The following is a 26,030-nucleotide window of genomic DNA, read 5'->3' on the forward strand; positions in this document are numbered from 1 at the left end:
AATCAAAGCACACATCCATGCAATCTCCATAGACAAACATTGGCAGTAGAATGGCCAGAAGGCCCATTCATTCTAATTCTATGGTTGGTACAGTATGCCCATATAGACTGCTCTTAATAATCATGTAGTGTTTCTGGTGCATTTGGACCTTGGACCTCTCCCTCCCTCCACTGAAAGAGTGGCTGGATTACAAGCTAATCCCATTATGCTGTTGGTGACATGTGAGCACAGATGAATACAGATTAGGAGCAGAGCGTCAGGTTTCATACACACCGAGGCCTAGTATGAACACACACTTGTCTGTCTCCATTAAGGAATAGCATTACCATCTCTCAGCCAGACGCAGGGGTTTTGTGACGGTACGTGTGTGTGTGTGTGATGTTGTTTCATTTAATAATMTAACATTACAGCTATGGGATTTGGTTTAGGGTTTTAGTTTTCAATATRGCTCAATTTGATCTCCCTTTCTTAAAATGTGTTTCCCTCGTTTACCCTCAGTTCCATAGAAGTGTTTGGCGACGATACAGGAGAGATGCRGCTCTCTTTAGCCTGGCCTGTCCATCAGCTGGCCTTGTTGTAGCCTGAACCGTGTGCCAAAGGTCTGTTTTGGGAAAGAGATGACTGATTGCTGAATGAATGTTTAACCCACCGTGCCAATGGGGATGCCAGTGTCTGTGTACATGGAGAGGTGAAGGACCTGATAGGTTAGTGTGATGGTGGGTTCACAAACACAACGAGAGAGGCGCAATATGCTGAGCAGTAGAGAGTGGAGGAAAGAGAGAGGGGAAAAAAGTCAGGATTGAGACTGTAGAGTAGAACAAGAATTGAGAGAGAACGTCATTGAGAGAGAGAGAACATCATTGAGAGAGAGAGAACATCATTGAGAGAGAGAGAACATCATTGAGAGAGAGAGAACATCATTGAGAGAGAGAGAACATCATTGAGAGAGAGAACATCATTCGTCAGGTGTTGTGTTGTTCTTTCCTGACAAAGTGTACAGAATTCTGATCACAGACGTAGCAAGCTAGTGTAACACTCCATCTGGAGAGTTTGAAGAGTGGCTACCGAGTGTTATGGTGAGGAACATGGATTCAATCAAGTTACCAGTCAGTCGGTAGGTCAGTCTTTGCTAACCAGTGTGTCAGAGAGAGAGAGACTGGTGTGAGTAAGGAGTTCCCACAGGATTGGAACTGGTTCTATGGCAAGTTACAGTCAAAGAGAGAGCAGCGAGCTTAGAGGATTGTAACAGGCAACAGTACCGTAATAGCAATCGTGTTTGTAGCAGAAGWGAGTGTAGTGTTTGTGTTAGTGTGGGGAAGGAGGACCAGTGAGAGTGTATGAGTTAAAAGGATGGAGAGCTGGAGTTAACTGAAACAGCAGCAAGAGGGTCTATCAWTATCATCATCAGTCCACCATGGCGTCAGCTGCTCTAGAACTGATGGGCTTCTTCATGGGTCTGCTAGGCATGCTGGGTACCCTGGTGTCCACAGTGCTTCCCTACTGGCGGACATCTSCCCACATCGGGCCCAACATCGTCACTGCCGTGACCAATATGAAGGGCCTCTGGATGGAGTGTGTCTACCAGAGCACCGGAACCTTTCAGTGTGAGACCTACAACTCCATGCTGGCCTTACCCTCAGACCTCCAGGCCTCCCGGGCCCTGATGGTGGTCTCCGTGGTCTTGTCCGTCCTGGCCYTCGCCATCTCCACCGTGGGCATGCAGTGTACCATCTGCATGGAGGGCTCCGCGGCTAAAGGCCGAGTGGCCGGTACTGGGGGAGGCCTCTTCCTCACCGCGGGGTTCCTGGCTCTGATCCCAGTGTCGTGGACCACCCACGAGGTTGTCCAGACCTTCTACCAAGCCAACCTGCACAGCAGCCTGAAGTACGAGCTGGGGGAATGTCTGTACGTGGGGCTGGCCGCCGCCCTGCTCTCCATGCTGGGCGGGGGGCTGCTGTGTGTCTCCTGCTGTGAGAAGGCGGATGGGGGGCGCCGTGGAGGGAGGAGGCACGGCGGAGGGTACCCCTACCCAGCCCCGGGCATGGGGGTAGCCACTGGGAGGGCCAGGACCAGCTCACAGACCTATAGGAACCCAACGCTACAGATGGGGGTGAACGCTGCCACCAAGGCAGCGACCCTGGCAAGGAGTCACACCAGCACTACTACCCAGTCCAGCACCCCCGCCCAGGGGGCCAAGAAAGACCAACGCCGCAACCCTGCYGTGGGCTACGATGTCACCGGGTACGTCTGATCGTGTCCAGGCCAATGTTAACATTCACYCACACATCACGCTGTCTCTTCTATACAGTATGTGGTGCAGAGAATGACCACCCTGACAACGTGCTAAGGTAACTGAATGTGTTATCTTTCACAATTAACTGATCAGGGGACTTTTAGTGCCACACTACTGTATAGGAAGACTTTTGCTCCTCACAATGGAAATCAGAGAGACTTGTAGTGCCTGACCATGCATACAGCACTGTAGTGACCGAACGAACTGAGTATATTTTATAGATCTTTTGGTAGATTTACTATTGAAAATTGATTTATTGCAGTAACATCTGTCTTGATGTGATTACTTGGAAGTGTTCGCCACATCTGGCGATAAGGGCTCTTGGAAGTCAACASACACTCAGTAATCACACACAGCTAATGTATATGTGGAACCAGGTTGTAGTTACATTTCTCATTTTGGAAATGAATGGGGTTTGACATGAATTCGCCGTTGTTTCCAAGAAGCCACTGTCTCTGTTTTAGTTTAAATATATTTTTTTCAATTGCAATGCTGTGCCAGCCTCTTCAGTAAAGTCCACTGGGTCACCAACAACGATACTGTATCACTCAACCAAATAGTTTTTTTAGGACACACTTTCTTTTATGCCTTTTCACCCTAGAGTCGATGTCCGCGGCCACGCGGGAAATCGAAAATGGGCATAATAAAAAAAATCCCCGTCAAAATCCGTCTGTTTAAGCTAGAGGTATCTGCGTGGACTGCGTGTCAAACCAGCGCATCCCGCGGATGTCGACCGTCTACATCTGCAGCGGAAGGTGGCCTGAACTACAGCGGTGGTTGTCCAGACCATGAGACATCCCGAAAATCAGTGTTCTAACGAAAACATATCTAGTGACTCTCACAAACACGATGGTGTTCTCCGGTTTAGCTCTTACAACCCCTACAAGCGCCTTGGGACTTGTCTGAAGTCGGTACCACCAATCTGCCGACGTCTGTTTGTAACGTCCCAACAGTTTGGGCTGCACACTAATATGACCCCTCTATTTTTTTTGCTCTACGACACCCACAAGCCTCGTCTGAAGGTAGCCCGGTACCAGTTTAAAAAATGTATGGAAGTATGTAATGGTAGCTTAGTGCCCCAGAAAATGTGTTAAATATTGCAAAAAAATATACGTATGTACAATCATTTCCTGATCTATCTTATATCTCTCAGATACAGGACAGACACTATAAAACAAACGTCCTTTTGATATTTTTTTTCTGTTTTTCCATGTATGAATCTGTTATTCAATGCGTTTCTATGGGCTAATAGCAGCAAAGCCAAATTCAATGTTTCATAAAAAAATATATAAAATAAATATGTTATTATACCTAGAATTCAAAATCAAATAGCTAAATGATCCATGGTATGACCATCTTAAAGCAATTCCGTATGTTAGCTTAGTAGAACCCCCCCACCCCTAGACTCTTGTGAATTAAAATCATTGACAAATGTTCATTATCAATTACTATGTTAGCTAATCTCCTCTACATGTTCCTTTTGATTGATAATCATTCGTGTGAAAGTTGAAATGCTTTCTTCTGTTTTGCAGAATGTTTCATGTGATTTAACACTACTGATTGTTTTGTTGTTTCATAGTTTTTTCATATTAAGACCTGTTTACAAATAATTGCAACACTTTCTCAACAGAACTTCTATTTTCCAAAGATATTTTGCAGTCAAAATAGTKAAGAAAAAAGCAAGTGATTTAACTAAATAAAATATATTTTGATCTTCATTAGAACCGTCAGTCATTTTCTGTTTATTACAGATGAAGCCCACGMACGGCTTATTACCCTGAATGTTATCTACTGCATCTCTGTTGTAGAGGGAACCTTATGTCCCATCCCATTCCAAAACAGATGAGCCATGAACGATGATGAAAGACAAACAAGAAGGAAAGATGGGCGCAAATAAACCCAAAACAAGCAACAAAGACAAACTCCCCTCTCATCGATCGGGAGGTTGTGATTTGACAGAAGATTTGAAAACAGGTCACTTTGGCTGTTGTCCACAGGAATACAGTAGACAGACAAGACTGCTGTTTCCTTGTATTGGTGGGYAAGCAACGTGACCGTCTGTGGGGTTTAATGACCCCTAAAACGACCTCTAAAAAGACTGCTGTAAACTGCCAACCCTGGACTTTAACCTTGATTGAGCAGTATTGTGCACGGTTTAACACACACTTCTGCTGGTGGGAAAAACAAACACAACCTAACACACATTCTCTCCATACATACAGTATGTATTTCAGTTTATTCCCGCTCCATTCAAACTATGTCCCTAGGACTGGTAGTTGATCATCCCACTTGATCATTTTGTGTACAAACTMCACTTAAATCCCGGGGTGGAACACCAAGCTTATCTTTTCACTGAGTTTTAAAAATGGCCTACCAGTCAGGACTACTAGTCATATATGTACCTTATCATGTCAACATGAGAATAAAACAGTTCCTTGCTCTGTGGAGAGAAGAATACCATGGAAAGATCGCCTCTACAACTCTCTCAAGTGGCTACTCTGCCCTCTGCAGTTCCAAAACAGGTTCCAAAGGCAGATTATGGCAAACAGGAAAGTGAGTGCAAGCCAAAACCACTCATAATGAGCAATGAGGTACAGGGACATCTAGTGACCCACCAGAGGAATGACACTCACTCAGAATGAGCAGTGGGGTATAGGAACATCTGGTGACCCACCAGAGGAATGACACTCACTCAGAATGAGCAGTGGGGTATAGGAACATCTGGTGACCCACCAGAGGAATGACACCCACTCAGAATGAAACCCGACCAATAGTGAAAGAGAACTCATGTTGGGTTCATATAACTCCCATTTCAAACACAGCCAAAGCGATCACACATAAAAACCACAAACATCCAGGACAAAAACACAAATAAATCCACATTTGTTTTTATTGATCTTCATACAACAAATTGCACAATGGCCAGAAATGTCAAACCTCAGTCATTGAGCTGCGGAGTACCTAACACTCTCCTCCTTTGACAACATCAGTTGTCTGTCTCTTATTAACGACTCAGCCCTTGTTGAGGCTGTAGAGTCTGGGGTCAGTCTAGTACTGGGGTCAGAGATCACTACATCCTCTTTTTCTCCTCCTCCCTTTTCGGTTGATGCTCAGTCGCCGCTCTTGGCCAAACTCAATCACCAGAGATGTCCCTAGCAACCAGTACCCATTCACTATCTCCAGGACTCTCTGGGATGTTTCAATATTTTATACCCCATAGAGAACCTATTAAATGACTATTTAGTTAATTATTATTACTATTAAATAAGCATTCTAATTCCTAATTCTATGGTTATACCACTATAAGATGACATAACATGGCTAATGTTAGCTGGGTTAGGGTTAAGTTTAMGAGTTAGGTTAAAGGGTTAAGGCTAAGCAGTTGCAAAGTAGCAAAAAAAATTGTAAGTAGTTGAAAAACGGCTAATTAGCTAATATGCTAAAGCTGTCCGTGATGAGATTCGAACTCGCAACCTTTGGGTTGCCAGACGTTCATGGTATACGCCCACCCTGACCAACCACCCTCCTTTCGTTTTTGCTTTAAGTAACCATCTGTCTTATGTAACCATACCAAACGTAACATATCACACTCATTTGAGTGTCCTGGGTTTACATTTACTATGTTACGTCTAGTCTATGAGACCAGGCTGATATATCAGACATGTAAAATRCATTTMGGTTCCTGGATCCTTACACAGTATTATAAGGCTTRGTTGAGACAATGACTTATCAATGACCCAAGCCCAGCTCATTTAATCCCTACCATTGTGACGCTGAGTTATCATAATGCTTTAGCAAATGTACATTATACCCGGGGCGTAGACACAATGTAAGTAACCTAATTTATGTCCCTCTAACTGCCCTGAATGCCRCTGCTGATCCTACAGCRATTGTAGGATCCAGGCTGTYTCACATCCGGCCGTGATTGGGAGTCCCATAGGGCGGCGCACAATTGGCCGAGCATCATCCGTGTTTGACTGGGGTAGGCCGTCATTGTAAATAAGAATTTGTTCTTAACTGACTTGCCTAGTTAAATAAAAAAATATTGTATGCAGTAATCATGTGCCTATGAACCAGATMTACTATACTGTTAGCATTGAGGCGGTGTGCCCTAGCAGGAAGTCCACTGTGTGCAGCTCACCCTGCACTAACATAAATAACATGAGAATATCGACCTCTGCTACGCTTCCCAGTAAAGCAATGAAAACAATCAAGCATCCCAGAATAAAAGTAGCCTACGTTAACATATGTAGCTTAAGAAACAAGGTTCATCAAATGAATAATTTGCTAGTAACAGATGGCATTCATAATCTGTCTATCTCTGAAAACTCACCTAGATAATATCTTTGATGATACAGTGGTAGAATACAATGTTATAACATTTACAGATAAAGACAGAAATGTCAATGGTGGAGGTGTGGCTGTTTATATTCAGAACCACATTCCTGTAAAGCTTAGAGAAGTGCTCATGTTAAATACTGTTGAAAGTTAATGTGGCTACAGGTTCATTCTGCCTCAACTAAAGCCCATTCTGGTGGGAAGCTGCCTATAGACCACCAAAGTGATAAACAGTCAGTATCAGGGATAATGTTAAATACTGTTGAAGTAATATGGCCACAGGTTCATCTGCCTCACCTAAAGCCCATTCTGGTGGGAAGCTGCTACAGACCACCAAGTGATAACAGTCAGTATCAGGTAATGTTAAATACTGTTGAAGTAATATGCCACAGGTTCATCTGCCTCACCTAAAGCCCATTCTGGTGGGAAGCTGCTACAGACCACAAGTGATAACAGTCAGTATCAGGATAATGTTAAATACTGTGAAGTAATGTGGCCCACAGGTTCATCTGCCTCACCTAAAGCCCATTCTGGTGGGAAGCTGCTACAGACCACCAAATGATAACAGTCAGTATCTGGATAATATGTGTGAATGCTTGATAATGTTATGTGTGATAGCAACAGAGAGGATATTTCTGGGTGATTTAAATATTGACTGGCTCTCATCAAGCTGCCCACTCAAGAAAAAGTTTCAAACTGTAACCAGTGGCCTGCAACCTGTTCAGGTTATCAGTCAACCTACCAAGGTAGTTACAAACAGCACAGGAATGAAATCATCAACATGTATGATCACATCTTTTACTAATGCTGCAGAAAATGCGCTTTAAAAAGCAGTATCCAAATCCATCGGATTTAGTGATCACAATATAGTAGCCATATCTAGGAAAAACCAAAGTTCAAAGGCTGGGCCTAATTATAGTTGATAAGAGGTCATACAATAAGTTTGTTAGTGAATTCCTATGTTCTTGATGTAAATAATATTTGTTGGTCCGTGGTGTGTAATGAGGAGCAACCAGACGCTTCACTTGACACATTTATGAAATGACTTATCTCAGTTACTAATAAGCATGCACCCATTAATAAAATGACTGTAAAAACTGTTACATCCCTGTGGATTTTTATGGAAAGTGGGAGACCTAGTCAGTTGTACAACTGAATGTCTTCAACTGAAATGTGTCTTCCACATTCAACCCAACCCCTCTGAATCAGAGAGGTGCGGGGGGAGGCTTCCTTAAATCGACATCCACGTCTTCGGCGCTCGGGGAACAGTGGATTAACTGCCTTGCTCAGGGACAGAAAGACAGATTTTTACCTTGTCAGCTTYGAGATTCGATCCAGCAACCTTTCGGTTACTMGCCAAATGCTCTGACCACTAAGCTGGTTGAGACGGATGAGGCAGAAGGATGAAACAAAGATAAATGACAAAGAATGATAGTAAAAAAGCTTTGGAGCACCTTKAATGACATTTTGGGGAAATTCATTGAATCAGATGGCTCATTCATCACAAAACCCACAGATATTGCCAACTACTTTAATTATATTTTCATTGGCAAGATTAGCAAATTTAGGCATGACATGCCAGCAACAAACACTGACAAGTATATCTGACCAAATTATGAAAGAATTCCGTAAAGTGAGTGTGGAAGAGGTGAAAAAATGATTGTTGTCTATCAACAATAACAATGCCACCGGGCTCAGACAACTTGTATGGAAAAWTACTGAGGATAATAGCAGACAATATTGCCACTCCTATTTGCCATATTTCCAATTTAAGCCTACTACTTGAAAGTGTGTGTCCCCAAGCCCGGAGGGAAACAAAAGTAATTCCGCTATCTAAGAATAGTAAAGCCCCCTACACTGGCTCAGCCTGTTACCAACCCTTAGTAAACTTTTGGAAAAAATTGTGTTTGACCAGAAACAACGCTATTTTACTGAGTAAAGCCAGTGTGRCTATGTATGTGGACGACTCAACACTAGGAGTCATCCACAACACTAGGAGATGATTATGYACTACAGGAAAATGAGGACCGAGCACGCCCCCATTCTCATCAACGGGGCTGCAGTGGAGCAGGTTGAGAGCTTCAAGTTCCTTGGTGTCCACATTACCAACAAACTACCATGGACCAAGCACACCATGACAGTCATGAAGAGAGCACAACAAAACCTATTCCCCCTCAGGAGACTGAAAAGATTTGGCATGGTCCTCAGATCCTCAAAAGGTTCTACAGCTGCACCATCGAGAGCATCCTGACTGGTTGCATCACTGTCTGGTACGGCAACTGCTCGGCCTCTGACCGCAAGGCACTACAGAGGGTAGTGCGTACGGCCCAGTACATCACTGGGGCTAAGCTGCCTGCCATCCAGGACCTCTACACCAGGCGGTGTCAGAGGAAGGCCCTAAAAATGGTCAAGGAAGCCAGTCATAGATTGTTCTCTCTGCTACCGCACGACAAGCGGTACCGGAGCGCCAAGTCTAGGCCCAAGAGGCATCTAAACAGCTTCTACCCCCAAGCCATAAGACTCCTGAACATCTAATCAAATGGCTACACAGACTATTTGCATTTCCCCCCTCTTTTACACCGCTGCTACTCTCTGTTGTTATCATCTATGCATAGTCACTTTAATAACMCTACCTACATGTACATATTACCWCAACTAACCGGTGCTCCCGCAAATAGACTCTGTACCGGTACACCCCTGTATATAGTCTCGCTATTGTTATTTTACTGCTGCTCTTTAATTACTTGTTACTTTTATTTCTTATTCTTATCCGTATTTTCTTAATCTGCATTGTTGGTTAGGGGCTCGTAAGTAAGCATTTCACTAAGGTCTACATCTGTTTTATTCGGCGCAAATTTGATATGATTTATACACGTCAGCTACTACAGCGACTGAAAAGACTGCAACACTTAACAAAGAGTTGAAGTTAGTTTCAGAGTGGGTGGCAAGTTGGGTCTAAATATTTCTAAAACTAAAAGCATTGTATATGGGACAAATCATTCACTAAACCCTAAACCTAAACTAAATCTTGTAATAAATAATGTGGAAATTGAGCAATTTGAGGTGACTAAACTGCTTGGAGTAACCCTGGATTGTAAACTTTAATGATCAAAACATATTGATACAACAGTAGCTAAGGTGGGGAGAAGTCTGTCCATAATAAAGCGCTGCTCTACCTTCTTAACAGCAATATCAACAAGGCAGGTCCTACAGGCCCTAGTTTTGTCGCACCTGGACTACTGTTTAGTGGTGTGGTCAGGTGCCACAAAAAGGGACCCAGGAAAATTGCAATTGGCTAAGAACAGGACAGCACGCTGGCCTTGGATGTACACAGACAGCTCACATCAGTAATATGCATGTCAATCTCTCCTGGCTTAAAGTGGAGGAGAGATTGACTTCATCACTACTTGTATTTGTGAGAGGTATTGACATTATGAATGCACCGAGCTGTCTGTTTGAACTACTGGCGCACAGCTCGGACACCCATGCATACCCCACAAGACATGCCACAAAAGGTCAGACTATGGGAGGCGCACAGTACTACATAGAGCCATGACTACATGGAACTCTATTCCACATCAAGTAAGTGATGCAAGCAGTAAAATMTGATTTAAAACAAATAAAAATACACCTTATGGAAGAGCGAGAACTGTGAAGCAACACAAACATAGGGACAGACACATGCATACACACACAAGCTAACATACGCACTATACAGACGTACACATCGATTTTGTGTTGTAGATATGTGAAAGTGATGGAGTATGGGCCTGAGGGCACACAGTGTGTTGTGAAATCTGTGAATGTGTTGTAATGTTTTTAAAATTGTATAAACTGCCTTAAATGTTGCTGGACCCCAGGAAGAGTAGTGGGGATCTATAACATTTTTAAATACAAATCCTCTACCTATCTCCGMATCCTGCCTTCGCCGCACCACACAGGCTACCGATTTACTGACTCACGTTGATCCTCTTTGGAGCTGCCAATCGCTTGAGTCCCGCTCTGTCCTGAGCCTGTGATTGTGGCTGATTGGTCAGAGTKCTTGATCCGGCCTCTCAATCCTGCTATGCCCTCCTACGAATCATTAAACAGGCAAAGCGWTAATACAGGACTAAGATCAAATCCTACTACACCGGCTGTGACACTCATCGGATGTGGCAGGGCTTGCAAATTATCACGGAATACAAAGGTAAACCCGGCCATGAGCTCCACAGTGACACGGGCGTACCTGACAAGCTAAATGCCTTCTACGCTCGCTTCGAGCAACACTGAACCATGTGTGAGAGCACCAGCTGTCCCGGACGACTGTATGATCATGCTCTCCGTAGCTGATATGAGTAAGACCTTTAAAAACGGGTTAACATTCACAAGGCCGCAGGGCCAGACGGATTACCAGGACGTGTATTCAGAGCATTCGCTGACCAGCTGGCAAGTGTCTTCACTGACATTTTCAACCTTCCCCTAACCCAGTTTGTAATGACTATATGTTTTAAGCAGACCATCATAGTTACTTTGCCCAAGAACGCCAAGGTAACCGGTCTAAATGACTATCGCCACGTAGCACTCACATCTGTAGCCATGAAATGCATTGAAAYGCTGGTCATGGCTCACATCAACACCATCATCCCAGACAACCTGGACRTCTACATTGCCCTTTCACACCTGGACAAAAGGAACACCTACGTGAGAATGCTGTTCATTGACTACAGCTCAGCGTTCAACACCACAGTTCCCTCAAAGCTCAACACTAAGCTAAGGTCCCTGGGACTAAACACCTCCCTCTGCAACTGGCTCCTGGACTTCCTGACGCGCCGCCCTCAGGTGATAAGGGTAGGTAACAACATATTCGCCACGCTGACCCTCAACACAGGTGCCCCTCAGGGGTGCGTGCTTAGTCCCCTCCTATATTCCCTGTTCACCCACGACTGCGTGGCGGCGCACAACTCCAACACCATTATTAAGTTTGCCAGGACAACAACCTCTCCCTCAACGTCAGTAAGACAAAGGAGCTGATTGTGGACTACAGGTAACGAAGGTTCGAGCACGTCCCCATTCACATTGACGGGGCTGTAGTGGAGCCGGGTCAAAAGCTTCAAGTTCCTCGTTCCACAACACTAAGGATATATCATGGTCCAAACACACCAACAGTTGTGAAGAGGGCACGACAACGCCTRTTCCCCAKAGAAYAAAATTGGCATGGGCCCTCAGATCCTCATAAAGTTATACAGCTGCTTTATCGAGAGCATTTTGACTGGTTGCATCACCGCATGGTATGGCAACTGCTTGACATCTGACCGCAAGGTCCTCAGGACCTCTATAACAGGCAGTGTCAGAGGAAGGCCCAAAAAACTGTCCTCTCTGCTACCGCACGGCAAGTGGTACCGATGCACCAAGTCTGAACCTACATGACCCTGACCTGCTTCTACCACCAAGCCATAAGACCGCTAAATAGCTACCCAGACTACCTGCATTGACACTTTTTTGCACCAACTCTCTTGCATTGACTATACACACACTCACTGGACTCTACTCACAGTCACACATACTTACACTGACACCCAAACTACATACGCCCACACACACACACAACATGCACACACATGCATACTGACACCACAAACACTTTCACACTCACCACATACGCTGCTGCTGTTTATCTATCCTGTTGCCTAGTCACTTTACCCCTACCTATATGTACAGCACATACAGTTGAAGTCGGAAGTTTCCCTGATACTTCAATAAGGAAATATGTCGATGTCCACTCTTGCTAGAACACCCTACATTCATCGTCTACTTTCCTTTTCTTTGAAATCTTTGAAGAACACATTTTTTAGCAATTTCTAGTGAGCTACTATATATATATTATATATATATATATATATATATACATACAGTTGAAGTCAGACGTTTACATACACTTAGGTTGGAGTCATTAAACTTGTTTTTCAACCACTCCACAAATTTAATAACAAACTATAGTTTTGGCAAGTCAGTTAGGACATCTACTTTGTGCATGACATAAGTCATTTTTCCAACAATTGTTTACAGACAGATTATTTCACTTATAATTCACTGTATCACAATTCCAGTGGGTCAGAAGTTTACATACACTAAGTTGACTGTGCCTTTAAACAGCTTGGAAAATTCCAGAAAATGATGTCATGGCTTTAGAAGCTTCTGATAGGCTAATTGACATCATTTGAGTCAATTGGAGGTGTACCTGTGATTGTATTTCAAGGCCTACCTTCAAACGCAGTGCCTCTTTGCTTGACATCATGGGYAAATCAAAAGAAATCAGCCAAGACCTCCAAAAAAAATGGTAGACCTCCACAAGTCTGGTTCATCCTTGGGAGCAATTTACAAACGCCTGAAGGTACCACYTTCATCTGTACAAACAWTAGTACGCAAGTATAAACACCATGGGACCACACAGTCATCATACCGCACAGGAAGGAGACGCGTTCTGTCTCCTAGAGATGCACGTACTTTGGTGCGAAAAGTGAAAATCAATCCCAGAACAACAGCAGAGGACCTTGTGAAGATGCTGGAGGAAACAGGTACAAAAGTATCTATATCCACAGTAAAACGAGTGCTATATCGACATAACCTCAAAGGCCGCTCAGCAAGGAAGAAGACACTGCTCCAAAACCGCCATAAAAAACCCAGACTACGTTTTTGCAACTGCACATGGGGACAAAGATTGTACTTTCTGGAGAAATGTCCTCTGGTCTGATGAAACAAAAATAGAACTATTTGTCCATAATGACCATCGGTATGTTTGGAGGAAAAAGGGGGGATGCTTGCAAGCCGAAGAACACCATCCCAACCGTGAAGCACGGGGGTGGCAGCATCATGTTGTGGGGGTGCTTTGCTGCAGGAGGGACTGGTGCACTTCACAAAATAGATAGCATCATGAGGGAGAATTATGTGGATATATTGAAACAACATCTCAAGACATCAGTCAGGAATTTAAAGCTTGGTCGCAAATGGGTCTTCCAAATAGGCAATGACCCAAAGCATACTTCCAAAGTTGTGGCAAAATGGCTTAAGGACAACAAAGTCATGGTATTGGAGTGGCCATAACAAAGCCCTGACCTCAATCCTATAGAAAATGTGTGGGCAGAACTGAAAAAGCGTGTGCGAGCAAGGAGGCCTACAAACTTGACCTCAGTTACACCAGCCTGTCAGGAGGAATGGGCCAAAATTCACCCATTTATTGTGGGAAGCTTTTGGAAAGCTACCCGAAAGGTTTGACCCAAATTAAACAATTTAAAGCAATGCTACCAAACACTAAATGAGTGTATGTAAACTTCTGACCCACTGGGAATGTGATGAAAGAATTAAAAGCTGAAATAAATCATTCTCTCTATTATTATTCTGACATTTCACATTCTTAAAATAAAGTGGTGATCCTAACTGACCTAAGACAGGGAATTTTTACTAGGATTAAATGTCAGGAATTGTGAAAAACTGAGTTTAAATGTATTTGCTCAGGTGTATGTATTTCCGACTTCAACTGTAGCTACCTCAATTACCTCGTACCCCTGCACATCAACTCAGTACGGTACTCCCTGTATATAGCCACTGTCTATTTATTCCTCGTATCACTATTTTTTTTTAATTTTTAAATCTTATATTTAACTCTGCATTGTTGGAAATTGACCCGTAAATAAGCATTTCACTTTTAGTCTACACGTGTTGTCAGCGAAGCATGTGACAAATAAAAATGTGATTTGATTTGATCAATGACAGATTTACAGTCAGGCTGGACTTATGATTGGTCAGTGCTTTTCCATGAGCTATGTGATTGGTCAAACTCAGTTTAAGGTCTGGGCTGAGGTAGAGATGAGTCACCTGTGGTTTTCAGTTCAGAATTCTCTGATACAGTCTGTTTTCTCTCATCACTAGGGCCATCTCTGTATAGCATTGGTATCCAGGTCGGTCACGGTCGACCGCAAACTTCTTTCTAGTAGACCACATAAAAGTTTTCAAAATGTATGCACWAAAAATATASATTTTGGCAATTCACAGCGTTACCATCGAGTCTGCTTAAAAATMAATGAGGTCCACAGTTCTGAAGCACAGTATGCTTTGCTTACAGGTTAGCTTCTTTCTCAAATATTATTGCAATATTTAAAAACTGCTTGATTGACATAAAATTGGACCAACCCCCGGCACTARAGTGGCTACATTTGTTTTCCAAACTGTCGCTACCATAGCAACCGTCTGCAGTTAGTACATTTACATTTCCATGCTTGCCAGACCTGAAACACAATATTTTTTGTTGTTCCAATGGTAGTTGTTTTTTTACTACTTTTCTCCTATGAAGTTGCAGTTACATTTTTAATATGAGTGCTGGACCAAGCAGCGAGAAACCAAAAACCACTTTCACAGTGAGATAATTTTTTCACCACAACATATTCAAAATGTGTGTGACTGATTTCCCATTCAAACGTAGCTTTTGATAAGAAGGGAAATGTCGAGAGGCATTTCAAAACTGTTCACAAGAAATATGAAAGTGACTTTCCAGCTAAAAGTGAACTACGTAAGAGAAAAGTAAGAGTTGAAGTCTCAACTAGCTGTCCAACAATCGATCTTTACAAGGCCCAGCTCAAAATCAAAGGCAGCCACGATTTCATAATCCCGGGTGAGTTGCATACTAGCAAAGCACACGAAACCGTTCCAGGATGGAGAAATAGTAAAAGAGGCCTTTTTAGAGGTGTTCAAAAATAAATCAGAAATKATTTCCACTATTAAGGATGTTCACCTATCCAGAAATACTGTGAAATGATGGGTGAGGATTTGAGGGAGCATCTTAAAAAAGACATAAATGAGTATAAATGTTCTTTTCACTTCAATTTGACGAGTCGACAGACGTGATCAACACATCTCAGTTGTGCATTTTCATCAGAATGGTGTTTGAAGATATGACTGCCAAAAAGGAACTGCTCACAATCATATCGCTGAAAGGAAAAACTCGAGGGGAGGACATTTTTGTGGCATTCAAGGACTTTTTTAATAGCAATCAGTTACCCATTTACAAACTACAGATGGAGCATCAGCCATGACTGGCTGCATCAATGGGTTTATTGCCCTTTGCAAAAGTGATGACTTTCCAGACTTCCTAAATTATCACTTCATAATCCATCAACAAGCCTTGTGTTGTAAAATGCTGAATATGAAAGATGTCATGGATATCGCGCTCAAAATCGTGAATTTGATTCAGGCCAGAAGTCTGCAGATCTCTTCAGGTCTCAACTGGAAGAAAGTGAAGCTGAACACAGACCTCTTGCAACACACGGATGTAAGGTGGCTTAGTAGAGGTACATTCCTGCAGAGATTTAGGGATCTGTTATTTGAAATCAAGGAGTTTCTGGCCTCATAAGATGCCGAATATGAGCAGTTGGAAGACAAAGTGTGGCTGTTAGATTTATKTTTTTTGACCGATGTAACTTTTCGGCTGAATGAACTCAATTTAAAGSTGCAAGGAAAATACAAAAATATTGTTGAAATGATTAGCTATGTGACAGCTTTTAAGCAAACATTCAAATTGCTGTCCTCACACTTGCAGCGACATGAACTGAGGAATTTCAAAAATATGTCAATATGTCAACTCGAGTCAGGGAAAGGCATCTGCACTTTGTGACTGGTCGAGACTTTGACCGACGCTTTCAAGACTTTGCGATCCTGGAACCTGTGGCAACATTTATGTGCTTTCTGTTTGGTGTGGAAGTTGATGTTGATGAAATTGCAACACAAATTGCATCGTTGTTTCACATGGAGACATTAGCCGTCAAGAGTGAAATTTTGACTCTGCAAAGCGACCTCTATATCAAATCGAGGGCATTGGGGGAACACTTTTGGAACCTTATCGTGGAGGAAAAATATCCAAAGATGAGAAAAGTTGCCATGTACTTGACAGCATTTAAAAAAAATAGATATATCTACCTTTGCGAGTCAGCATTTTAAGACATGAAGATCATCAAGTCAAAATAGCGGTCCACTCTAACAGATGATCACCTGGACACCTGCTTGAGGCTAGCAATCAGTAGCTACAACCCAGACCATGCTAAGCTAGCTGATAGCATTCAGTGCAAACCATCCAATCAATAAGGTAGACCGCGTTAGGAAGCAGGGTGGAAAAAGTAGATCCTATGTAACTAAAGTCTGGGCACCCCTGCTGTACAGAGTCCAGGAGGTCTGAGGAGGATGCCCCCTGCTGGTCAACCAGGGTATCTTCCTCTAAGGGAAAATACAAAAAACGTGAGCAGGTAAGTGTTAGTACTCCATGACAGTTTGTAGCCTACTTACTAGGTAGTTACAGGGTAATTTAAAAACTAAAAATATTGCAACAATAATAACAATATTACACATCAATACAGGGTAATTGCTTACTGTCAGATTTCAATATGGCAAATGACTAACAGGATGATGGACAGCTGAATTCCTTTATTTCTTTTAAACATTTGACTTTATATTTTCAATACATGACAGCCACCAACAACACAAAACATTCAACATATACACAAAATACACACACAAAAAACACAGTGATGCCAAGGTCATTAAAAATAAAACATATTAGATAAGAAAATATTGTCATTATATTTTCCGGCTCAAGCCCAGCACCCAACTCCTATTGTGTCTTTTCAAGGAATTTCAAAGACACTTCCAACACACATAGGACTTGTTCAAACGCCTCCAAAACTAATTTTCGTTCTAACTCCTTTGTAACCTTTCTAACCTCTTGGTCTATGGGAGTTGCAGTGTGAACGGCCAGACACTTAGCATATATAACATCATCCCACCTTGGTGATAGAGTGCAGTGAGGAAGCCCTGGTGGTCATTACCATGGAACAGGGCCTTCTCGACCTCCATCTCTCTGCGGGACAGSGCTCGGCTGGCTGAGAAGCAATGTGGATTGACATGAGCTCTGCCCGAGCCGCCATCTTGTCCTGGATCACCTGCAGACGCTGCTGCCGCACCCCGGGGGCACACACACCCACCCCATGACCCTGTAGGGCAGAACACACAACGTGGCTGCCTGAAGCACACACCCCACAGCCCTGAAGCACACACACAACACAGCTGCCTACTTGACCATGTTGTTCAATGAGTCCAACCGGTAATACAGGTGGAATAATAATAGCATCCTTTTATCAGTYAGTATTGAAGTAAATAGAGTTGAGGAAAGTTACACCCTGATCTCTTCCAGTTTGGATGGATGCCTGAGTCAAATAATCAATATCAGGCTACACCACCAGGATGTTTTTCATGTCTGACAACACACCCATAGTTGATCAGTCAATATCACTAACATTTTGACAATGTTTGGTTTAAATACAGGCTCTGTATTCCTTCTCAGGAGGTGTAATTGATAACCACAACCACACACATTGTCTCTATACATTAAACATCTCGTCGTTACATCCAGCAGCTGGCAAAAACAGTGGGCAAAACTGGTTAAAAGGACATTATTACAACCTGGTTGTAGAGACATCATTTCAACCAGTTTGCCCACTGTCTGGGAAGCAACAATCACCTTCTCTTCACTATTTTTACCTATTCTTCCTTCTATGCGGCTGTCCAAATGTACTGTCCCCTGGTAGTAAATGGCATAAATMATATAAATAAATAACATTCACCTTCTCAGTGTTTTAAGGCTGGTCTCTGGGGAACCACAGTTCTATCTCCAGGTCTGAGAGCCCCAACTCCCTAAGACTGGCCAGCTCCCTCCCCCCATTCTGGTGAGCCTGGAACTGGGATATACTCCTCACCCAGGTAGCCTGCTCCCCAAAGGCTTGTACAGCGCCACAGGTGCAAAACACTTCCTCTTGGCAACACATCTGGGACAACACACGAGAGGTCTAAAAGTCTAGTCTCTCTGAATGTYGTCTGAAAGTACATAATGACATTTAGCAGTAATACTTAATAATTTAGTTATTATGCCTAGATCATTTCAGGTAAAACTCAAGAGTCAATCAGGTAAAACACGAGAGTTTAGGAATTCTTATCTTATTCTCTGACTTTCAGACATTGCTTAATTAACGGGTTAAGTTAAATTGACGAGTTCATGTGTCTAGACGTTGACAAATCATTGGCTGGCTGGCTGTCCTTAGGTGAACCTGTACTGGAATGCACAGCGGAATGTAGACCCTCCCCTGAGGTCAGTTCAGACATATACGAATATGTAAATAGTGTGGCTGTTGCAACTTGCTATTGTAATGCTGTAGAAGAAAATAAACAGTTGGATGAGGTGAGATTCTCCCTTACTATGTAAAGCACTTTGAGCTTTAAGTTGGTTAAAAAAAAGCGCTATAGAAATCTAAATCAAATTATTATTATTTAGTAGGAGTGTAGGCTATTGTATGTAAACTGTGTGGTTGATGCTATTGTAATGTTGTGTGTGTGTGTGTGTAGGCTCACCTGTCTATGTTGAAGTCCGTGTCTAGCTGCTGTAGGAGGAGACTGTGGAGCGGTCTTGTCCCGTTCCTCACACAAGGTCTTACTCGTAACTAACCTAACTAACTTAACACACACACACACACACACACACACACACACACACACACCACACACACACAAATTCAACACAACACACACATCACACACCAAGTATATGCGTTGGTGTCATACACATTACTCTATACATTTTCATTAAATATACAACTGTTTTTAGCAACCGATTTTAACGGTGCAGCTATCACTGGAGTAGCTGACGTTGGCTAGCTAACGTTAGTGCATCGCATTCCAGCTACACAATGTTAGTAATGCAGGTGACAGACAGCTTTTGGCAACACGATTATATAAACACTTCATATATGCATGCATATTATACAGCAAAATGAGGCCAATAAAACCGTAGTAAATCAATGTAATGTGAGCTTGTTAGRAGAGAATGTTGTTTACCGTCGCATGTTTCCGTTTTGTTCTCCTGTAGGAGGAGTTTGGGACGCAGCGCGGAATTTTGGGAAATGTAGTGAAATTGTGCTAGCTCAATTTCACAGACTCCCAGAGGGAATGATTGTTTAATCTATAATAATAGCCTTTTAAGGGAGTTAATGGAAGAGCATTTGAGGACAGAAGCCATTCCCACATAGCTGTGCCTTAGGTTTAGTGTAGAAAGTCTACAAAGGTAGGTTAAGCCAGATCCTGAAATGTTTCAATTTGTTGCACTAAAAGGAAAAACCTTGGATCAGTTATGTATTGTCAGCATTGATAGTAATATAATTGTAATAGCATTTAGCTGTTTAGCTGAAACCATAGACTATGTGGTTGAAACATCTCTGTTGGATCAACACTCAGATCAAATKAAATTGTACTGGTCACATACGCAAATTTAGCAGATTTATTGGGGATGTAGTGYAATGCTCGTTGATAGTTGTGAAGTGATAATTCACCTTAATGTCAAATTTTCCTTATTCATCTTATGGATACCTATAAAGTAGAAGATGAATAGGCTATACAATATTGGAGGACACCTTTTTAAWACATTTTCTAGAGTTGTGAAAGAGCTCCCAGAATTTATATATTTTTTAGGAAAAMATGTCAATTTTTCACATTTGTTTTCATACTCGTCAATATCTTCTACTATAGATAATATTGGCACTGTACTGATCATAAATGTACAGTAGTAATTTGGGCACCTACGCTATCCCTTCCKAAAAATATTTTTTAGGAACCACACCCTTCCGACGTCATGACAGAGACCACACCCTTGCTACGTCATGACAGAGGGTGTGGTCGAAAGCCATCCTACCCTCCCCTTACACCAGCATAAACAGAATATTCCGAATGTAATAACACATTKATGTCTTTTGGGACCGGTCTTTCTTGAATTGCATTGAATACATGTTCCAAGTTAGTTGCAATATTCAGCTGTGACATATCAATTTGCCTCATAGACATCCACTACAACTTACTTTACATCATTAGGTTGACATGGATGTGTGTGTGCCTTTACAGAAGCTATGACGGCGAAATGCATGCACATTTAGTGTGTGGTTTTGGGGGATAGTTTGGCGTTGCTGCAAGCTCGGGTAGGTCTGGTCTGTGGCTGGCTGCTCAGTTTCTGATTGACAGGGTTGAGGGGTGGAGACGCAGGGTGGGGTCACAAGCAGGGAGAGGCGGAGGAGAAACGAAGAGAGAGCGCCCAACCCTGTACACGGCAACAACACACCGAGAGAGAGAGAGACTTTACTGGTGAAGAAAGAGGAATAGTCGACGCCGTGGATATGATCTAAAAGAATATCCGAAGAGGCAAACAATATAACTTTCTCCCAAATAGCAAATTGATTCAAAAGGTGGAAAACTGCCAAAAAGATTACTATTATTCAAAATCACCCCACCCGATCAACCCCCCCCCCCCACTGCACCCTAGCTACCGAGATGCACACGGAGACTCGAAGCAAGAAAGTAAGTCTGTCTTGACCATTATTGACTTTGCCCTGTCCAGCAAACTGCTATCGGCCGATATTTAAATGAGTTTACATTGTCAGTTTAACATGTGCCAATTTAAAGACAATTGGAGAGTGTCTGACAAAGGGGAAGGCATATGTAAGAAGCTTGACTGTTACATTCAGTTAGCTAGCTAGTTGACCAACTACTAGGCAACGGTACTGATAATAATAGCATGTTAGCTAGCTAGGTGACTGACGCAGGCTACTGAGAACTAGAGGTGGAGAGTCGAATCGATTCATCGACTCCGTTGTGTGTCAAGCTTCGATTTAGCTAGGAATCGACTCATAAGATTCAGTATTTTTGCAACGGAGGAGACTGTTGCCGTAGGCTACTTCCGAGAACACAAACTCTCGCATCTTCCACAGCAAAGAAAGAGGTTCGATAGCTCCGACAATCGACCGCAGACAGTGCTGTTGCCTCTCCCTCACTGTCTCTTAAACACTGTTCTCTCCTCTGTAAACGTTAACAATTTAACGTGCATGCAAATGGAAGGAACTGGAACGTGTTAACTATATATTCCTTCTCGGGTAACTGTCTCTCTCATCCCCTCTCTCTGTGCGAGCTTTGGGGTACAGTTTTTTTTTAAAGTGCGCTGTGATCTATGTGAGCTAGTGAGGCAGGAAGGAAACACAGGAACTGCAGCTAGTACATAGAGATGGATAGAGATCTCTAGATGGATATAACCTCTTTTAGCATGGGCATTGCCATTGAGGGTTTCCATCATGAACTGGGTGGGGATTCCTATGGGTTGGGAGAGATCAGCAAATGATCATAGCATTGTCTTCTTCAAATTGGGTTGACTATGGCTTTAAGCTATATCACTGTCATCTAGTGGTCACAATAGATGAATGACACAAGATTTGGTTGAGGACTCCAGCACTGCAGGTGGTGGTAAATGACCAATATTAGCTTTATGCTTTTTTCAAACACAAAATAAGAAAATTGACTTCTTTTAAAATGGAGATGGCCTCAATGGTGCTGCCCATGCCACCACAGCTGCCATAATGGCACAGATACAAAGATTAGATCTCTATCTATCTCTATGAGCTAGTAGGACACAGTCTGAGTTCCTTAAAGGGACAGTAGCACTCGCTCATCTCCCAACCCTGGGAACGAGCCAGGTGTAGGCCTACTGCCTCGAGCGACACTGTACACGCATCCGGCCTGCCGCATCTCGTGCACAGAACTTTACATGATTTGGAAGCCTGCTGTACATATTTTGGTACAGCCGTCAGGTACAGTAGCAAAGGGTCAGAGTGCAAGACAAGTATTCAGGCTCAACCAGGGACAGGAAAGAACCCATCCTTCAAGCTTGTCTGGGGTGTCAAGACTTTTCATCATTCACAAGATCGTTATCCTTCAACCGCAATATCAATGAAGGTTTCATTATGCATCATACATTAAACAGATGGCCTACTGATCTATCATCATGTTGACACAAATGATGCATTATGTCTGAGATACCTCCACGCTACTTTTGGCCTCAGTTATTGTTTTTCTCTGAGTGTGACACAAATCCATTTCTTATCATGTCTGTAGTCTGTGTAGTTGCCTCATTATGATGATTGACAGTTTCATGCTGTAATGAAACATGAATCGGATGTCGTCACTCGTCACTGCTACACAAGAGACACAGAGCACACTCCTTTTCCTGTATGTGTGTGTGCAAGTGTGCGTCTTTGTGTGTGCGTGTGTGTCTTTGTGTGTGTGCTCGTCTGCGGGTATTCTCTCTGTGTGCGAGTTTGGCTTGTATACGCCTCTGTCTCTGTGTGCATGGCATGGATTAGGCCAGCTCTGAAGGTGTAATCTATACGCAGGGCCTATAACACATTCCTATGCAGGACAGCAGCAGCCTCAGCAGGCCTAATGGTGGTGACCACTGAGTTTTGTGGAGGGAGAGGCCCAGTCATTTGGAGGCCAGTAGTGTCTGTAGCCGACCAATCAGCCTGTTACCAACCCTTAGTAAACTTCTGGAAAAAATTGTGTTTGACCAGATACAATGCTATTTCACAGTAAACAAATTGACAACAGAATTTCAGCATGCTTATAGGGAAGGACACTCAACAAGCACAGCACTTACTTGATTGGCTGAGAGAAATTTATGATAAAATGGTTGTGGGGGCTGTTTTGTTAGACTTCAGTGAGGCTTTTGGCATTATCGATCATAGTCTGCTGCTGGAAAAACGTACAGTTGAAGTCGGAAGTTTACATATACTTAGGTTGGAGTCATTAACTTGTTTTTCAACCAATCCACACATTTCTTGTTAACAAACTATAGTTTTGGCAAGTCGMTTAGGACATCTACTTTGTGCATAACGCAAGTAATTCTTCCAATTGTTTACAGACAGATTATTTCACTTATAATTCACTGTATCACAATTCCAGTGGGTCAGAAGTTTACATAGACTAAGTTGACTGTGCCTTTAAACAGCTTGAAAATTCCAGAAAATGGTGTAATGGCTTTAGAAGCTTCTGATAAGCTAATTGACATCATTTGAGTCAATTGGAGGTATACCTGTGGATGTATTTCAAGGCCTACCTTCAAACTCAGTGCCTCTTTGCTTGACATCATGGGAAAACCAAAAGAAAGTTGTAGACCTCCACAAGTCTGGTTCATCCTTCGGAGCAATATCCAAATGCCAGAAGGTACCACGTTCATCTGTACAAACAATAGTATGCAAGTATAAACACCACGGACCACGCAGCCGTCATACCGCTCAGGAAGGAGACGCGTTCTGTCTCCTAGAGATGAACGTACTTTGGTGCGAAAAGTGCAAATCAATCCCAGTACAACAGCAAAGGACCTTGTGAAGATGCTGGAGGAAACAGATACAAAAGTATCTATATCCACAGTAAAACGAGTCCTATATTGACATAACCTGAAAGGCCACTCAGCAAGGAAAAAGCCACTGCTCCAAAACCGCCATAAAAAACCCAGACTATGGTTTGCAACTGCACATGGGGACAAAGATTGTACTTTTTGGAGACATGTCCTCTGGTCTGATGAAATAAAAATAGAACTGTTTGGCCATCGTTATGTTTGGAGGAAAAAGGGGGAGGCTTGCAAGCCGAAGAACACCATCCCAACCGTGAAGCAAGAGGGCGGCAGCATCATGTTGTGGGGGTGCTTTGCTGCAGGAGGGACTGGTGCACTTCACAAAATTYATGGCATCATGAGGGATCATCAGTCAGGAAGTTAAAGCAAATGTGTCTTCCAAATGGACAATGACCCCAAGCAAAGTTGTGGGAAAATGGCTTAAGGACAACAAAGTCAAGATCTTGGAGTGGCCATCACAAAGCCCTGACCTCAATCCCATAGAAAATGTGTGGGCAGAACTGAAAAAGCGTGTGTAAGCAAGGAGACCTACAAACCTGACTCAGTTACTGCAGCTCTGTCAGGAGGAATGGGCCAAAATTCACCCAACTTATTGTGGGAAGCTTGTGGAAAGCTACCTGAAACATTTGTTAAACGATTGTTAAACCAAGTTAAACAATTTAAAGGCAATGCTACCAAATACTAATTGAGTGTATGTAAACTTCTGAACCACTGGGAWTGTGATGAAAGAAATAAAAGCTGAAATAAATCATTCTCTACTGTTTTTCTGACATTTCACATTCTTAAAATAAAGTGATGATCCTAACTGACCTAAGAAAGGGAATTTTTACTAGGATTAAATGTCGGGAATTGTGAAAATGGAGTTTAAATGTATTTGGCTCAGGTGTATGTAAACTTCCGACTTCAACTGTATGTGTTATGGTTTTACACCCCCTACAATAATGTGGATAAAGAGTTACTTGTCTAACAGGACACAGAGGGTGTTCTTTAATGGAATCCTCTAAAATATAATCCAGTTAGCATCAGGAATTCCCCAGGGTAGCTGTTTAGGCCCTTTGCTTTTTTCAATTTTTACTAACGACATGCCACTGGCTTAGTTGCATGTAAAGCCAGAGTGTCTATGTATGTGGATGACTCAACACTATACATGTCAGCTACTACAGCGACTGAAATGACTGCAACACTCAAAGAGCTGCAGTTAGTTTCAGAGTGGGTGGCAAGGAATAAGTTAGCACTAAATATTTCTAAAACTAAAAGCATTGTATTTGGAACAAAACACTCACTAAACCCTAAACTAAATCTTGTAATAAATAATGTGGAAGTTGAGCAAGTTGAACTAAACTGCTTGGAGTAACCCTGGATTGTAAACTGTCATGGTCGAAACATATTGATACAACAGTAGCTAAGGTGGGGAGAAGTCTATCCATAATAAAGCGATGCTCTGCCTTCTTAARAACATTATCGACAAGGCAGGTCTGACAGGCCCTAGTTTTGTTGCACCATGACTACTGTTTAGTCATGTGGTCAGGTGCCACAAAAAAGGACTTAGGAAAATTGCAGTTGGCTCAGAACAGGGCAGCACGGCTGGCCCTTGGATGTACACAGAGAGCTAATATTAATAATATGCATGTCAATCTTTCCTGGCTAAAAGTGGAGGAGAGATTGACTTCATCACTATTTTTATTTATGAGAGGTATTGACATGTTGAATGCACCGAGTTGTCTGTCTAAACTACTGGCACACAGCTCGGACACCCATGCATACCCCACAAGACATGCCTCGAGGTCTCTTCACAGTTCCCAAGTCCAGAACAGACTATGGGAGGCACACAGTGCTACATAGAGCCATGGCTACATGGAACTCTATTCCACATCAAGTAACTGAAGCAAGCATTAAKATTTGATTAAAAAAACACCTTATGGAATAGTGGGGACTGTGATGCAACACAAACATTGGCACAGACACATGCATACACACATACGATAACATACATAATAACATACGCACTATACATACACACGGTGTAGTACTGTAGATATGCGGTAGTGGTGGAGTAGGGGCTTGAGGACACACAGTGTGTTGTGAAATCTGTGAATGTATTGT

General features: G+C 42.7%; 2 protein-coding genes and 1 pseudogene across 3 annotated transcripts in view; 2 read left to right on the forward strand and 1 right to left on the reverse strand.

Annotated features, from left to right (window-relative positions):
• The first annotated feature begins 203 nt into the window (after positions 1-203).
• Positions 204-4,011, forward strand: cldn2 (claudin 2). Its single transcript, XM_023968558.2, has 2 exons — positions 204-359; positions 499-4,011. The coding sequence occupies exon 2, from the start codon at positions 1,415-1,417 to the stop codon at positions 2,249-2,251; it is 837 nt and encodes a 278-aa protein (XP_023824326.1). The 5' UTR covers positions 204-359; positions 499-1,414; the 3' UTR covers positions 2,252-4,011.
• A 12,554-nt stretch (positions 4,012-16,565) lies between these two features.
• LOC139022910 (RNA-binding protein 41-like) lies at positions 16,566-19,548 on the reverse strand (annotated as a pseudogene).
• A 1,161-nt stretch (positions 19,549-20,709) lies between these two features.
• LOC111950482 (Krueppel-like factor 8) overlaps positions 20,710-26,030 on the forward strand; it is a 111,205-nt gene continuing 105,884 nt past the window's right edge. Inside the window, exon 1 of one of the 2 annotated variants that reach the window (XM_023968096.2) lies at positions 20,710-21,046. In XM_023968096.2, the coding sequence (XP_023823864.1) occupies positions 21,020-21,046 (27 nt within the window). In that variant the 5' untranslated portion in view covers positions 20,710-21,019. The remainder of the gene's footprint in view (positions 21,047-26,030) is intronic. The other variant, XM_023968095.2, reaches the window with a different exon arrangement.

The sequence above is a fragment of the Salvelinus sp. IW2-2015 genome, linkage group LG23 (genome assembly GCF_002910315.2).
Source record: "Salvelinus sp. IW2-2015 linkage group LG23, ASM291031v2, whole genome shotgun sequence".
NCBI classification, from domain to species: Eukaryota; Metazoa; Chordata; class Actinopteri; order Salmoniformes; family Salmonidae; genus Salvelinus; species Salvelinus sp. IW2-2015.